The sequence below is a fragment of the Microcaecilia unicolor genome, chromosome 14 (genome assembly GCF_901765095.1).
Source record: "Microcaecilia unicolor chromosome 14, aMicUni1.1, whole genome shotgun sequence".
In the NCBI taxonomy this organism is placed as follows: domain Eukaryota; kingdom Metazoa; phylum Chordata; class Amphibia; order Gymnophiona; family Siphonopidae; genus Microcaecilia; species Microcaecilia unicolor.
The window spans coordinates 31,055,983-31,072,884 of NC_044044.1; the positions used below are offsets into that span (position 1 = coordinate 31,055,983).

At 46.6% G+C, this 16,902-nt stretch overlaps 2 protein-coding genes across 6 annotated transcripts; both read left to right on the top strand.

Annotated features, from left to right (window-relative positions):
- The first annotated feature begins 8,761 nt into the window (after positions 1 to 8,761).
- Positions 8,762 to 10,591, top strand: PPP1R3E (protein phosphatase 1 regulatory subunit 3E). Its single transcript, XM_030188309.1, has 2 exons — positions 8,762 to 9,253; positions 10,118 to 10,591. Exons 1-2 carry the CDS (start codon positions 8,762 to 8,764, stop codon positions 10,589 to 10,591), a joined length of 966 nt encoding a protein of 321 aa, XP_030044169.1.
- Positions 10,592 to 12,842: 2,251 nt separating this feature from the next.
- Positions 12,843 to 16,499, top strand: LOC115457804 (ras-related protein Rab-7L1-like). 5 transcript variants are annotated; one of them, XM_030187415.1, is made up of 2 exons: positions 12,843 to 12,873; positions 14,783 to 16,499. In XM_030187415.1, the coding sequence occupies exon 2, from the start codon at positions 15,124 to 15,126 to the stop codon at positions 15,733 to 15,735; it is 612 nt and encodes a 203-aa protein (XP_030043275.1). In that variant the 5' UTR covers positions 12,843 to 12,873; positions 14,783 to 15,123; the 3' UTR covers positions 15,736 to 16,499. The 5 variants fall into 5 exon arrangements, with proteins under 5 accessions (XP_030043275.1, XP_030043277.1, XP_030043276.1 ...); XM_030187417.1 differs by lacking the exon at positions 12,843 to 12,873 and adding an exon at positions 12,894 to 12,921; XM_030187416.1 differs by lacking the exon at positions 12,843 to 12,873 and adding an exon at positions 13,432 to 13,631.
- Positions 16,500 to 16,902: the final 403 nt, after the last annotated feature.

Genomic DNA, 16,902 nt, shown 5'->3' on the forward strand with positions numbered 1-16,902 from the left:
ACCTGACAGTTTCTGTCTATGGGTTGCTTCTGGCTAGGGAAGGGGGGTTGTAGTTTTACTGCTCAAACAAGGTGGAAATCCTGCAGTTCTTTTGGGGTGCAAACTATACAGATTTTTCAGGTTTGCTCTAAGGAACATGCATGAGATATATATGATGCAGAGCTGCCAAGTTACCCATTCCAGGAGGAGGGATTTTAAACTTACATCCCAAAGCAGTGTAGTATTTGAAGTCCTTGATTCTATCCATTGAAATCAGTCCTGCAGGTCCCATAATGCACCAGGATGAAGTTGGCAGAAATCCAGGACCGGCCAAAAAGTCTCCCTCCTGCAATGGGTAACTTGACAGCTCTGGGAGGTTTTTTTTTTTTCCTATAATGATATGCCCTGATCAGCTGCACACAGGTCTTAGAAAAGATATACCAAGAATTTTGGAGTAGGAGGAAGGAAAGTCCCTTCTTTTCCACTAGCTTTTCCTAAGATGTAGTCTAGTACTAGGGTTTCTTTGCAAACACCAATGGAAGGAACCCCATTGTTTACTAGTTTCTCTTTCTGTGTGGTTCTTATTATTTTCTGAGTGTGGTGATAGTTTTGTTTTGCACATATTTTAAAGTTACGTTTGGTTAAGTTTCTGTTGTGATACAACAGATGAGTAGTATATCAAGTATTATAAATTAACCAGAGCAAGCCCCATGGTGGGGCTGGAAGAGGAGAAATATCCAGGGCCAGAAGACAATTGCTGAGCCCATGGGTGGAATGGGTGAATTTTGTCTATATCAGGTGCAAGCGTAGGGGTGGATCAAGAAATCTCTCCAGCCAATGGTATGTTGGAGTAACTTTATTCAGCACCAAGTGTGTACGAAACCCGACAGGGGGCCGTGTTTCGATGGATCTACCGTCTGCTTCAGGGGTCACACACTTGTGATGAAAATCACAAAATGTAGGTGCGGAATGAAAGAAGAATGTCTGGTAACAATGAGTAAACAAAAATCGCTACAATGCAGTGTCTGTGCAACGGACACTATTGAGCCCCACCTACTCCCACCCACACAATTTTTACCTTGGCTGGTAGGGTTCCTCAAACCCTGCCAGCTGAAGACATTCTCCACAGAAGCCCCTCCACTTGACCTTCTGAATGCTGTGGCAGCTAGCAAGTGCAGCCATCGACTGCCACAGCATTCAGAAGGTCAAGGGCTTCTACAGGGACTGTCTTCAGCTAGCAGTACATGAGGATTATCTATCCCTTATGTTCAAGCTAAATTACCTCAACTCTTTACATCACAGACTTCAGGTCACCCAGATTTGAAGAGTACATAAGTATTGCCACACTGGGACAGACCAAAGGTCCATCAAGCCCAGCATCCTGTTTCCAACAGTGGCCAATCCAGGTCACAAATACCTGGCAAGATCCCAAATTAAGTTCAATACATTTTATGCTGCTTATCCCAGAAATAAGCAATGGATTTTCCCCAAGTCATTTTAATAATGGTCTATGGATTTTTCCTTTAGGAAGCTGTCCAAACTTTTTTTTTTAAACCCTGCTAAGCTAACTGCTTTTACTACATTCTCTGGCAACAAATTCCAGAGTTTAATTACACATTGAGTGAAGAAATATTTTCTCTGATTCGTTTTAAATGTAGCTTCATCGCATGCCCCCTAGTCCTTGTAATTTTGGAACAAGTACTACTACTCTACTTAACATTTCTAGAGCGCTACTAGGGTTACGCAGCGCTGTACAGTTTAACAAAAGGACAGTCCCTGCTCAAAAGAGCTTACAATCAAATAGGCAAGTAAACGTCTACCCGTTCCACTCCACTCAGTATGTTATATACCTCTATCATATCTCCCCTCAGCCGTCTTTACTCCAAGTTGAAGAGTCCAAGCCATTTCAGCCTCTCTTCATAGGGAAGTTGTCTCACCCCCTTTATCATTTTTGTCGCCCTTCTCTGTACCTTTTCTAATTCCACCACCTTGAGGGCAGCAAACCAGTGAGGTTTTTAGGCTATGTAAGTCTAAATGGTTTACAATATTAAAATAAGAACAACACAGAGAGTACAGACTGGGAAAGGCAAGGGCAAAGACAGAACAACAAAAAGGAATCAAAGAATAGGAGAATGACAGAATTCAATTTTTACAAAGGGACAACAGGGAGGGGGAAGAACATAAAAGGGAATGACTTGCGGAGGGGCATTTTTGATATGACATCTAAGTCGGACTTCGGACGTTTTCACGCTAAACGTCCCAAATCCGAAGAGCAAATGTAACCATTTTCGAAAAATTAAAACGTCTATTTAATGAAAATACCATTTAGAACAAGGTTTTGTGCTTTGTACGTTTATCTTTTTAGGGCATTTTTGAAAAAACGCACAAGATAAAAACATTGGGATGTAGGAGGGGCCAGCATTTTTAGCAGACTGTTCCCCCAGACATCCCAGGAGAGCAATGGGGAACCCTAGGGTCCCCTGCTGTGGACTTCATACAAATGCTGCCAGGTACACATCTCACCCTTGTTCACTTATCTTGTCTACTGAGCCCTCCAAAACCCATTACCCCCGACTGTACATCACTACAACAGCACTTATGGATGAAGGGGACACCTATATGTGGGTACAGTGGGTTTTTAGTGAGCAACCCGCTTCTCACCGGCCTCCCACTTAGCCATCTCTCTCCTCTTCAATCAGTCCAAACCTCTGCTGCACGACTTATATTCTGCCAAAGTCACTATGCTCACATTAGCCCTCTCCTCAAGTCACTTCACTGGCTCCCTATCCGTTTCCGTATTCAATTCAAACTTCTCTTGCTGACCTATAAGTGCATTCACTCTACCGCTCCCCAGTACCTCTCCACTCTTATCTCTCCATACGCCCCCCCCCCCCTCGGGTACTCCTTTCTGTGGATAAATCTCTCTTGTCTATCCCCTTCTCCTCTACTGCTAATTCCAGACTCCGTTCCTTTTATCTCGCTGCACCTCACGCCTGGAATAGACTTTCCGAACCTGTATGTCTAGCCCCATCTTTCTAGGATAAGCAGCATAAAATGTTTTGAGATCTTGCCAAGTACTTGTGACCTGAATTGGCCACTGTTGGAAACAGGATGCTGGGCTTGATGGACCTTTGGTCTGTCCCAGAATGGCAACACTTATGTACTTAATGGTTCTCCGTGTAGAGCTCCATGGAGCATGCAAGTTGGTTGAGACACAGAGAAGATAAATCAGTAACCTATTACAGCAAACATGTTTACAATGAGAAGACCAAGAACTTAAAGACTCAAAAGATTTTTGGATTTAAAGCAATAATCTAAAAAAAAGGTGTTTTTAGGTAAGATTCAAATATGGCCAGAGATTGAGCAATATGTAGTAATTCCAGAAGGTCGATGCAGGCATGTGTCCCCAGATTCTATACAGCGCGTCTAGTGATCGGTGCCGAAACTGCTCCAGACATTTGTGGTGAACAACATCAATATTCTTTAAGGGTCAGCAGCTCAGCAGGGGGGGAAACCAGTCCCACTCTGCTTCCCAGACTCTTCTGTCTCCCACTATCACCCAGGTTTCTGACCTCTTCCCACTACCCCTCACTATCTTTCTACCCTCATCTCCCCTTACGTTCCCGCCCGTAACCTCCGTTCACAGGATAAATCCCTCCTCTCAGTACCCTTCTCCACCACCGCCAACTCCAGGCTCCGCTCATTCTGCCTCGCCTCACCCTATGCTTGGAACAACCTTCCTGAGCCCTTACGCCAAGCCCCCTCCCTGCCCGTCTTCAAGTCTTTGCTTAAAGCCCACCTCTTCAATGCTGCGTTCGGCACCTAACCCTTACCGTTCATTGAATCCAGACTGCCCCAATTTGACTGCCCCTATCGGACCGACCGTTCACTTGTCTATTAGATTGTAAGCTCTTTGAGCAGGGACTGTCTTTGTTAAATGCGTAACCCTAGTAGCGCTCTAGAAATGTTAAGTAGTAGTAGTAGTATTACATATAGCAGTGATTTAACCAGAGCTGAGATTGTGATGTCATAATGCCTCATTCCACCAATGCCTAAGAGCCAACCTCATCAGTGATGTCACAATGGCTCAACTGTCCTATACTTGGCCCACTTCCCCCCTTAGTGTGAAGAGTTTCAGTCTCTGGTATCCAGAGCTGAGATTGTGATGTCATAATGCCTCATTCCACCAATGCCTAAGAGCCAACCTCATCAGTGATGTCACAATGGCTTGATTGTCCTATATTTGTCTCACTCTTATCTATTAGATTGTAAGCTCTTTGAGCAGGGACTATCCTTCTTTGTTAAACTGTACAGCGCCGCGTAACCCTAGTAGCGCTCTATAAATGTTAAGTAGTAGTAGTAGTAGTAGTACTCTGTTGGCCCTAGCCATGATGAAAAGGGTAGAATCTGCAATTAGCAATGGAGCAGATGGGCACTGATAATAGCCATGTACCTGATGAATAGAGATCATGAGAAGGGATGTAGGGGGGACAGGAGAGGAGAGGTAATAAGCAACAGAGCAAAAGGAGCTGATGAATACTTTATTGTTAGAAAAGTAGGTTGCCAACAAGGCAAGTCAAGATTCGAAACCTGCTGGTCCCGATGATGCTTTTTATGATCTTGGGCAACTTCCTTCACTCTCCATTTCTTTAGCTAGATTATAAGCCTATTTGAGAGGGAAAATAACTTGTGTACTTGATTGCAACTCGCCTTGAGCTCAGATTTGTGAAAAGTAAGTAATAAATCTAAAATGCAAATCCAAATATGCTTAAAGATGAGAAGAAGAAATGTAAACTTGATGCAGAAACCCATCTTAAGACAATGTAGAGCTGTGCAAGGAGAGGTAACAGACATAGGAATGTTCGATATGACGTCTAAGTCAGACCTTGGATGTTTTACGCTAAACATCCCAAATCCGAGTAGCAAATGTAACCATTTTTGAAAAAAGAAAAACATCTACCTTTTTTTTTTGTTTTTCAAAAATACCATTTAGAGCAAGGTTTTGTGCTTTGTGTGTTTATCTTTCAGGCCATTTTTGAAAAAAACATGCATAAGTCAAAAATGCAAAAAAATCACCCCAATAAGTATGAGGGGCCAGCATTTTTAGCAGACTGGTCCCCCAGACATCCCAAGAGAGCAATGGGGCACCCTAGGGATCACAAGTACCTGCAGGATCCCTTAACAACAGTTTATTGGCTTTTCCTGTAGGAATTTGTCCAAACCTTTTTTAATACCTAGCTATGATACGTGGATTCCTGCTATTGCTTTTCCTAAGAAAAGCAGGACTTCAGGCCTATGTGTGCAGAGCGTCAAAGGGACTTAGTTCAAGAAAGGAGCCTTTTGACCTGTCTTGAGTATAAACCTCACATCTTGATGTATTGTGGGTTTTGTGGTTGCTGACAACAGACATCAGTGCATCAGGATTGGATTGTCAGAAACCCAGGCTCTCCCTACCTGAACTCGGTCCACTAGCGTCTCTACAACTCGGTGGGGATGAGTAATGGGGACAGACAAGGGCTAATATCTACATCTGACCTTCAGCTGAGTAAAAAATTAGTCTCTAGAACATTATAAACAGGAGGTAAAATGTGTTCGCAACTATCTCCTTCCTCTAGGGATCCCTAAAAGGCAGGCTGGATCCTTCCCAAACCAGGCCCGCTTCCTGGCACTTAGTGATCTCAGGTCAGACAGTAGCGAAGAGAAGAGAAACCAGGCTGGATGGGGGGTTGTTTCCATTTAGCAAAAGGTGGTTTCCATGAAAAGGAAAATAAATCCTCCCTGGAACAGGGAGAAATAACGTCTGTGGTGAGAGAGAAATGCATTAAAACCCCATGGCAGAGTTAAAAGGATCATTGGCACCTTTCCAGTGAAGGTAAAGTGACTCCCCTAGGATCATGCACAGGAGAATCAGGGATGGAGAATAAAATTACAACTGAGGCACTCAGGCACAGGAAGATAACATGACTAAACCCAGGGTCACACACAGGGAGTGACAGAGCCAGGGATTAGAACTGGGGAAGAGGGAGATAAAGTGACTCCTCCAGGGTCAGTCAGTGATAGATCTAGGGATTAGATAAAAGTGATTCTCCCAGGGTCACGCACAAGAAGTCAGTGAAAAAGCCACGAATTAGAATTGAGGCACAAGGAAATAAAGTGACCTCCTCTCTAGGATCATGTGCAGAGAGAGTCAGGGACCAAGTCGGGGATTAGAACTGAGGCGCAGGGAAAAAAATTACTCTTCCAAGGTCATGTATAGAGTCCATGACAGAGCTCAGCCAGGGATTAGAACTGAGGCACAAGGAAAGTGACAACCCCCCCCCCCCCCCACGCAATAATGCACAGAGAATCAGGAACACAGCCGGGGATTAGAACTGAGGCACAAGCAGGGTCAGAGTCACTGCTAGGCAGACTAGGTGCCTGGGGTGGCAGCTTTTGGTAGGTGGCGAAGAGCACCTGCACTGAAAGCAACTATCCATGCCACCCTTCAGTGCCATTTTACAGGGAGTGACAGAGCCAGGGATTAGAACTGAGGCACCGAGAGATACAGTGACACACTTATGCTCACACACAGAGTCAGTGACAGAGCTGGTGATTAGAACTGAGGCACCGGGAGATACAGTGGCACCCTCATGCTCACACATAGAGTCAGTGACAGAGCCGGGGATTAGAACTGAGGCACCGGGAGATACAGTGACTCCCGCAGGGTCACACATACAGAGTCAGAACTAAGCTACAGAGAGATAGACTGACCCAGGGTTACACTCAGTCCTGTTCCGTCTCCCCCTCTGTTCATCCCCCCACTTTCCCCATTGTGCCTTTCAATGATGAGAAGATGTCTTTTACTTGCTGTAGGCGAAGCTCAGATGTTAGGGGAGTTGTGGAATCACAGCAGGTGTGTGTGTTTTATTACAGGATAGGACACGTGATGCTGATGTCATGGTGCATCAGATTCAGGAGATGACCCTGCTCTTCCTGATCCTGGATGGTATCCATGGTTGCTGTCTCCAAAGATTAAGCAGACGTGCCTGCCTCCAATGTCAGAAGGAGGTCACAAAGCTACCACAGGCCTCTGTGGGTGATACTGTAATTATCGCTGCTCTGTGCTCCCCAATAACCCCCTGCCTCTGTCCTTCTAACACCTGTAGAGGTCAATTTTCAAAGACAAGTTCTAATGTGTTTGCCTTCCTGCTCCATTTTACAATTAGGTCCCTGTTTTCTGAGTCTCACTTCCACTCTGTGTTACCTTTGTGAATTTTACCATAAATACAGACAGAGAGATATGGATCCTATGTCCAACTGGAGAACTTTCCTCAATTCTGGTGCAAATGATAAAAAGGGCAGCAGGAAACTCCTGCAAAATGCAGAAAGAACAGGAATTGAAAATACCAAAGGAGGATAAGCCAACAAAATGTAGAGAGTGAGGGGCTGAAAATACCAGAGGAGACCCCCCACAAAATGCAGTGTGTAGGGGCTATAAATAGAAGGGGAGACTCCAGCAAAGTGCAGAGAGTACAGGAGTTGAAAATACCAGAGGAGGAGAAGTCAACAAAATGCAGACAGTGCAGGGACTGAAAATACCAGAGGAGGAGAAGCCAACAAAATGTAGAGAGTGAGGGGCTGAAAATGCCAGGGGAGGAGAAGCCAACAAAATGCAGATAGTGCAGGGACTGAAAATACCAGAGGAGGAGAAGCCAACAAAATGCAGACAGTGCAGGGACTGAAAATACCAGAGGAGGAGAAGCCAACAAAATGTAGAGAGTGAGGGGCTGAAAATGCCAGGGGAGGAGAAGCCAACAAAATGCAGATAGTGCAGGGACTGAAAATACCAGAGGAGGAGAAGCCAACAAAATGCAGACAGTGCAGGGACTGAAAATACCAGAGGAGGAGAAGCCAACAAAATGTAGAGAGTGAGGGGCTGAAAATGCCAGGGGAGGAGAAGCCAACAAAATGCAGATAGTGCAGGGACTGAAAATACCAGAGGAGGAGAAGCCAACAAAATGCAGACAGTGCAGGGACTGAAAATACCAGAGGAGGAGAAGCCAACAAAATGCAGATAGTGCAGGGACTGAAAATACCAGAGGAGACCCCCACAAAATGTAGTGTGTAGGGGCTATAAATTGAAGGGGAGACTTCAGCAAAGTGCAGAGAGTACAGGAGTTGAAAATACCAGAGGAGGAGAAGCCAACAAAATGCAGATAGAGAGAGAGAGCAGGGGCTGAACATTTTTTTCGCTTCTCTCTGCAAAACCTTGGCTTAAGGATCAGTGATGCTCACATATCTTATGTCCATTTGCACACAGCCCTCCTTTCCTTAGAGTAGTTATGTTCTTCACTTTTGTGATTTTCCCTCTTTCCCCTGAGGATATTTTGTAAAGCAGGTAAATATTTATTTAACTTGAGGTATATGTAAACCGCTTTGACTGAATCTCCAGAAAGGCGTACATCAAGTGTGGAATAAGCATAAACCTATTAAATACAATTGAAATGTGAAATGTGAGACTCCAGCAAAATGCAGAGAGCGCTGGGGATGAAAATACCAGAGGTCTAAATGAACTGGGCGAATCTCTTCTGAGGTTTACGGTGCTCTCTGCCACTTGTGGTCCATGACAGGCAGGGATGCAGGGATAGGAGGTTGCAGGCTGCTGCTGCTACCTAGGCAAGGAGAAAGAGTGGAGAGGATAAGAGAGAAGACAGAAGATGTGGAGAGGAGGAAAGGGAAGCGCTGACGTTCTGCATCTCCCCTGTCACAGAGCGAGTTAAGCTGCTTTTTTACTGGAGTACAGATGGCTCATGCCACCCCACCTCCGCCATCGCGCAGCGATATACCGCGGAACCTCAGCTACATTGCTGGGCTGTATGAGAGGGCATATTACCGTGCAGCACGGCCCAGCCTGGAGATGGAAGAAAGTGAGAGCGAGGAGAAGGAGGATGAGTCCGGGGAGGAAGAGCCAGGGACCTCCCGTCCCCACAGTGACACCCGGGGCCGTGAACCCAAGGCAGCACGGAGGACCGTGTCCAAAACTTCTGCAATGGCTCGGCGCAGGGCACACTCCGCCCCTGCAGACAGGACCCGAGCAGAGGCCTCCACACTGCGCAGTTTCAGCCCGGATACTAGAAAAAGGGTGCGTTTCGCAGACTCCCTGGGGCTGGAGCTGACCGATGTTCGTCATTTCCGACAGACGGATCTTCCACGCGTCCCCGCACATGTGCAAGCCCAGCTCCGCCGTGATGCCATCAGCCATTTTGGGCCCTGCCAGGTTAGCCTTCCCCTAACGGTAAGGATGGAATTCCTATTACCTAGCACCCAGATTTTGCTGTGCTGTACTTCAGTCCTATCTGGTATAAACCTCCTGAATCCTGTCTGGCAGTGCCTTAGTCTTATCCTGTAACACCCCCTACTAGCCCAGTACTGAGACCCTCCACACACAGCTCTGCCAATGCACCTCACTCCTAACCTAAAGCCCCATCTGATATTCAAGTACCGAGACCCCCACACACAACTCTGCCAATGCACCTCATTCCTGCCCTGCAGCTCCTCTAGTATTCCAGTACTGAGATCCTAGCGCACAGCTCGGCCAATGCACTTCATTCCTGCCCTGTAGCTCCTCTGTTTTTCAGTAGTGAGACTCCCCCCCCCACACACACATACAGCTCTCCCATTCTGAAACATTCCCTGGAGTTCTGATTCTGGGTATCCTGAGGCCCTTAGTTGCTAGAGAAGTACTCATAAGTCATAGACAGTGTGGGGATTATATATCAAATATTGAAGAGCTGAACACGGATGCCTGCCAGCTTTGCCTTTATTTAGTACACATGGGAAATATATGGTCCCAGTGTGCCTCTGCTCACATGTGTTAAATAATAGAGGATGGTGGAGGTTTGCCATTTGACTTCAGTTCCCAAATTTTCAAACTGTTAATAGATTTTGCATCAGAGGAAACAGACTGAAAAGTGTTTCTCTTTTTCTTGACATGGTTCTTTTACTCTCTCCTCTGTTGCACTCCGTGTCTATATATGTGTTTCTGTGTTGCTCTGATTCTGTTTCTCATCTTGCCCTCTATGTCTCTCTCTATTCTCTCATGTCTTTTCCGCCTTGTTTCTTTCACTGCACATTTTTGTCTCTGTCTCTTCCCTAACAGCAGAACTCAGCCTTGCACCTCCCTTCCCTGGAGCCCACTTTCACTGACCCAGGCCTGGCCCAGAACTTCCTGGAGCGTGTGCGGACACAGAAGGTCTGCCTGGAATCCATCACTGTGGAGAGCTTCTTCATCTCGGGACGCATTCGCGTGCTGAACCTGGCCTTCGAGAAGAGCGTCTCCGTCCGCTACAGTGCTGATGGCTGGCGTACGCACCAGGATACGCGTGCCCTGTATGTCACTGAGGTGCTCGGTCAGCGGCCCCAGCCTGCTGATCTCTTCTCCTTTCGCCTGCCACTACCTGCCTGCCCCAGCCACACTGGTCTCCTGCAGTTTGCCATACGGTACCAGGTGGGACCTGTGGAGTTCTGGGACAACAATGAGGGGAAAGATTACAGTCTGAGGTGGCGGGAGAGGAGACTACCCTTACCACCTTCACCAGGGGACTTCGAGAATGGATGGGTCCACTTCATATAATGTCCTCCTCTACCATAAGGTCTCCTGGGTTGCTGCTGCCAGGCCTAGATTTAAGACACAGGCGACTGCCTGGGCACCAAATTTATAAGGCACCAAATACCTGAGCTGAACAGAAGCATGATTCCACTTGCTTTAGAACAGGGGTGAGCAACCTTTATGCACAGAGGCCCCCATGAATTTCAGTACTATCCCCACACACAGGAAATTAACAAATGCGCTATATAATTCCCTACCAACAAAACTAAATGTGATGACTGAATAAAGATAAATTAGTACTAGAATGGTCATAAGTACATAAGTAATGCCACACTGGGAAAAGACCAAGGGTCCTGTCCACGATAGCGGCCAATCCAGGCCAAGGGCACCTGGCAAGCTTCCCAAACGTACAAACATTCTATACATGTTATTCCTGGAATTGTGGATTTTTCCCAAGTCCATTTAGTAGTGGTTTATGGACTTGTCCTTTAGGAAACCGTCTAACCTCTTTTTAAACTCTGCTAAGCTAACCGCCTTCACCACGTTCTCCGGCAACAAATTCCAGAGTTTATGCGTTGGGTGAAGAAACATTTTCTCCAATTTGTTTTAAATGCACTACACTGTAGTTTCATTGCATGCCCCCTAGTCCTAGTATTTTTGGAAAGCGTGAACAGACACTTCACATCCACCTGTTCCACTCCACTCATTGTTTTATAAACCTCTATCATGTCTCCCCTCAGCCGTCTCTTCTCCAAGCTGAATAGCCCTAGCCTCCTTAGTCTTTCTTCATAGGGAAGTCGTCCCATCCCCGCTATCATTTTAGTCGCCCTTCGCTGCACCTTTTCCAATTCTACTATATCTTTCTTGAGATGCGGCGACCAGAATTGAACACTATACTCAAGGTGCGGTCGCACCATGGAGCGATACAACGGCATTATAACATCCTCACACCTGTTTCCCATACCTTTCCTAATAATACCCAACATTCTATTCGCTTTCCTAGCTGCAGCAGCACACTGAGCAGAAGATTTCAGTGTATTCTGTCATCACTGTAAAAGTTTAATGAGATCTCTGCTGCTGTTCTGAAAGTACTTGCGAAATACAGTATTAAAAATCACCAGAACTTTGGTTAATGGCATTTGTGTGGGCTGTTTTCTGTGTATATGGTTTCGTGGGCCATATAAAATTCAATGGCATGGCAAAGGTTGTCCATCCCTGTTTTAGAACGCTACTGTATGATCCGTGGAGCAGAGACCTCTGCTCCTCACCAGTCCTGCCTATGGGTGCCAATACCTTAAATCCAGCCCTGGCTGCTGCTGAGAGCCGTGTAGTTACCCCAGAAAGAAAAAGCCCCCACCAAGTTCTGTGACTGAAAACCAAAGAAACAGCACTCAGGTAACCAGGGAGAGAGCACGTGATATGGAGAAATCTGTGAGGAATATCCAGCCAGCCACAGACTGTTCTCATTAGGCGAATTTAAATACGACGAATAAATATTAAATAACTGTGTTCATATAAAATGAATAATTATAAATATAATAAATGTAAACAGAAGTGAGGCAGAAAGTGGTTTTACTGTTGTTTTATTTTTAACTACACACCTGATTACAAGGATACTCCAGATGTGGTACACCATAATGACTTCCACTATGATAAACACACTAATTTATTTATTTATTGGGATTTATTAACCGCCGTTATGAAGCGATTCACCCAAGGTGGTATACAGCAGGTACAGTTCAACACAAAACTTGCAATTTTGTTAACGGTATGACATGCAGTGGTTCCCAAGTCTGTCCTGAGGGCTCCCCTGCCAGGTTTTCAGGATATCCCCCCCCCCCCCCCGCACTGAGTGCCCAGACTCCAAAGGAACTTTTTTAGAGTGCCAGCCTGAGTGTCAGGAGGATCCAGCACAGAAGCCTGCTGGTTCGAGTGTCCCCACCTAAGCAAGCCTGCCCTGGGGAAGGAGCTGCTCAGCCTAAGCCTTGAGCCCTGTGAGTACCTGCAGTTAAGGGCTTGCCTCTAGGAGGTTTAGTTTAGCAGTCCATCAATTTGAGTAGAGGGTGTATAACAAAATAAAAGAAAAGGGGTCATGTATTGGGAGGCCTAGATAGGAATTTCCCTTGCTTATCTTTTTATTTGAATTTAGTTATCCCACAAGGTCCCTTGCCAAAGAAAATACTGATTGAGGTTAGCACACACAACGAGCACAGGGAGTCTGAGTCAGAGAAGTAGGTATCCTGGAGTTCCTGAACTGGAGAGCTGACCTTGCCAACTGAGGAGACGTGGATGTGGAGAAGACCAAGGTACCCAACGCAAGAGAGCAGCAATGCTGGAAAAGATTTGATACACCGGTAACATTATTGTGTGCAAACAAACTGAAAAAAAAAATATAGATATATATCTCAGATCTGAGTACAATAATTGGGGTTGTGTACATGTTTGGGATGGTTTGTGTTATTGCAGAAGTGGGGTCGGGGTCTTGGTAACTGTAATTCTAGTTTTGAACATCTTATTGCCTTTGTAACTTATCACAAAGTATTTAACACATTGCACTATTTTTATTTAATACTAGCAAACTTTAACAATTGGTACCAACATTTAGGAACATATCAAAATGTTTCTATTTATTTTACCATTTAATAAAATATTTAATATTTATTTTCTTGCCAAATCCCTTGCTTGCGTGGAGTTTATTTGGGAACCCTATTTGAAACTGTGACATTGCTATATATTTATTTCTTTACTTATTGTAATTACCCGCTCCACCACTAGAGGGTGTACATTAGCAACCTTAGCTCTGTGTATGTGTGGGAGAGGCAGGCAGGGTGTGTATCCCCCCTGCCTGTCTACATATAGCCTGGGTCAGTGAGTGTGTGACTCTGCCTATCTCAGGAGTGAAGTCATGTCCAGGCCCCATAACCCGGATACAGGGTGTGACGCGCCCCTGCTGAAATAAAGGAAGACGGATGAACCCCTTCTGCACTAGTCCTGGCTTCTGGCAATTAGCATGCAATGAGCTGTGGGAGCGACAGGAAAGAGCCTGGGAGCAGCTGAAGCTGTGGTAGGCAGCTAAGAGAACCACAGAACCCTCACTACAGTACGTTTGCAAGGGGGGGAGGGCAAGACTACAGCTCCCATCATGCAATGGGAGACAGACTCGGTGATGCAGCTCCCAGCATTCACTAGGAGTAACCACACTACTACAGCTCCCATCAGGCCATGTGCAATTGGGAAGTGATGACTGACCCTGTGTGTGAGAGGCTGAGCAAAAGCCCCACCCCAGCAGCTGTCTCATCTGGGATTTCCCCCCTCAGATCACATGGCCTACTGCAGCCAATCGCAGAGGGCAAATTAGTGCCCCCCCCCCCTCACGCCTATCACTGTCATAGGGTGGCAGGCAGGCAGGCAGGCAGGCAGGCAGGGGGTTATTGTGTCTTATGCAGGCATAGACATTCCTACTTTTAACTCCCCCCCTCTCCCGGGTGGTGGGTGCTACATCTGGGAACAGGGAGAGAACGACACCTCCCCCCCCCCCCCCCCCCCCCCCCCCCCCGGATAGAGGGTGAAAGAGCAACCTTCCCTCCCCCCAGGCAGGGAGAGGTAGAAAGAAAGAGCAAGACGTCCCCCTTCAACCCTGATCCTAGTCGGAGGGAGAAAGAGCAAGCCCCTCCCCATCCTAGAAAGAGAGAGAGAGAGAGAGAGCAAGACCCCCCCCCCCCCCACATTCCAGACAGAAATAGCAAGAATTCCACACACACCCCTGTCCCCATTCTAGACAATGGAGAAAAAGCAAGGACCCCTCCCCCATCCCAGACTGACAGGAGAGAGAATTGACAAGACTCCCTCTCCAGGATTTTCATTTTTTGAGTTCTTTGAGTCAGAGTAGGTATCCTGGAGTTCCTGAGCCAGTGAGCTGACCTTGCCAACTGAGGAGACGTGGATGTGGAGAAGACTAAGGTACCCAATGCAAGAGAAGATTTGATACACCGGTAACATTATTGTGTGCACACAAATTGAAAAAATATATATATAGATATATATCTCAGATCTGAGTACAATAATTGGGGTTGTGTACATGTTTGGGATGGTTTGTGTTATTGCAGAAGTAGGGTCGGGGTCTTGGTAACTGTAATTCTAGTTTTGAACATCTTCTTGCCTTTGTAACTTATCACAAAGTATTTAACACATTGCACTATTTGTATTTAATACTAGCAAACTTTTAACAATTGGGACTCAGTGTCAGGCGGCGCCGGGAGAGGAAAAGGAGCAGCGTGATTGCTGCGGTTCCGCCCAACAGGAGACACCGGACCGGATTCTCTCTCCCTCCCCAGGACGGCAGACAGAAGCGATGAGAACTGACTTGAACTGAGCGTTCGGCTGCAAAGGGTCTAATCCTGATCAGGGAATCGCTGCAGCCCCTGAAGAAGGGCGATGTAGGGCTGGTTTGAGTTTTTGGAGCAGAGCAGAGGTGCTGTTTTGGGTTACTATGATGTTTTAACATTTTTTGGACTTGCTGCTGTAGATTCGAAAGAGAAGCCCTGTTCCGATCAGCCATGGGGAGCCACGATCACCTCTTCAAAGTGCTGATTATAGGGGATGTAAAAGTGGGGAAGTCGTCCTTGGTTCAGCGCTATTGCAGTGAAACCTTCAACAAGCATTACAAGTCCACAATGGGAGTGGACTTTGCCCTGAAGGTGGTGCAGTGGTCGGATTCAGAGACGGTGAGGCTTCAGCTATGGGACATTGCGGGTCAGGAGCGCTACACCTGCATGACTAGGATGTACTACAAGCAGGCCAGCGCTTGCGTGGTCATGTTTGACATCACCGACGTCACCACCTTCCGGAACAGCCAGAAGTGGAAGCAGGACTTGGACAGCAAGATTACTCTGCCGGGTGGGAGCCCCCTTCCCTGCATTCTGCTGGCCAACAAATGCGATTTATCCCCATGGGCCATGACCAAGGAAGAAATTGACCTGTTCAGCAAGGAGAATAACTTTATTGGCTGGACCGAAACCTCTGTCAAAGAAAATAAGAATATTAACGAGTCTATGAGGCTTCTTATCGAGAAGATGATGGCCACAAGTGATGGGCTTCCCTCTCCTGCAGGCCAAGGAGATTACATAAACCTGAAGGATGCCCCTGTGCCCGGCTGGGGCTGCTGCTAGGTGTGTCTTTACTGTGCACAGAACTTTTCATATTTGTCTTATTCGTGGTGACTAATCTTTTTATTACATAAAGCACCATTCTCTTCCATTCAGAAACTCCAGTTCTTAGCCTTCGATAACCAGCAGGATTCATCGTTAAGCTCTGCTCGTGGTTCAGAGGACAGACCTAGGTGTGGACAGATGCTTTTCCCAGAATCCTTTAATCTGCTACAGAACAATAGTCTTCTAACTTACTGCTGCCTCTTTTCGTTGTCATGTATACATTATGTATTCTGACAATAGTTACAAAAATGATGAACATGGCATGAAGCAGAATGTGCCTTTTTAAGAAGTACAAATGTTGCCTTTCTTGTCAAGTCCCTAATGGCTCTATAATTCTGCCCTGATTTCCCTTCTGCCAGAGATAATTGCGTAATTACACAGAAGTTATAGTCATTAATATCATTCTCCCTCCTGTCCTATGCTGGCAGTGCCCCCGAGTGTGGGCTGCAGATACAAGGTTACAAAGTCTTTTATGTGGCCCTGATTGGATTTTGAAGAACACTTCAATGGGAAAAGTAATTTTGTTTGTTTGAGGGTATCGTGGTGTCTTTTCGGAGCCGTTGGCATCAGTTGCTAACATTGGCTACAGAAAAAGACAGGTTATGAGTGTTTCATTTTGGGCTGTAGCTGAGTAACTTGACTGTATGTGAGCCAGTGGCGTTCCTAGGGGGGCTGACACCCGGGGCGGATCGCCGATGCGCCCTGCCCCCCGGATGCAGCGCAACCCCCCCGGCGAAAGGACACCCCCCTGCGAAAGAAACCCCCCCAGGTGCACGCCGCTGGGGGGGTGCCGCGTGCGTCTGTCCTTCGTTCGTTCCATGCTTCCACTCTGCCCCGGAACAGGAAGTAACCTGTTCCGGGGCAGAGGGAGCATGGAACGAAGGACGGACAGGCGCGCGCGGCCCCCCCCCCCAGCGGCGTACACCCGGGGCGGACTGCACCCACCGCCCCCCCCCCCTAGGAATGCCACTGATGTGAGCTGTGGGTTACGCAGCACTGAAATAATACAAGGCCATTTTAAAATATGGTTTCCACTTGACAAGACAAAAGAGAAGTTTTCAAGGAAGAAAAATATTTTAAATCAACTTTGTTGCATGTAACTGTGTGTATGTTTCATCCCTTACA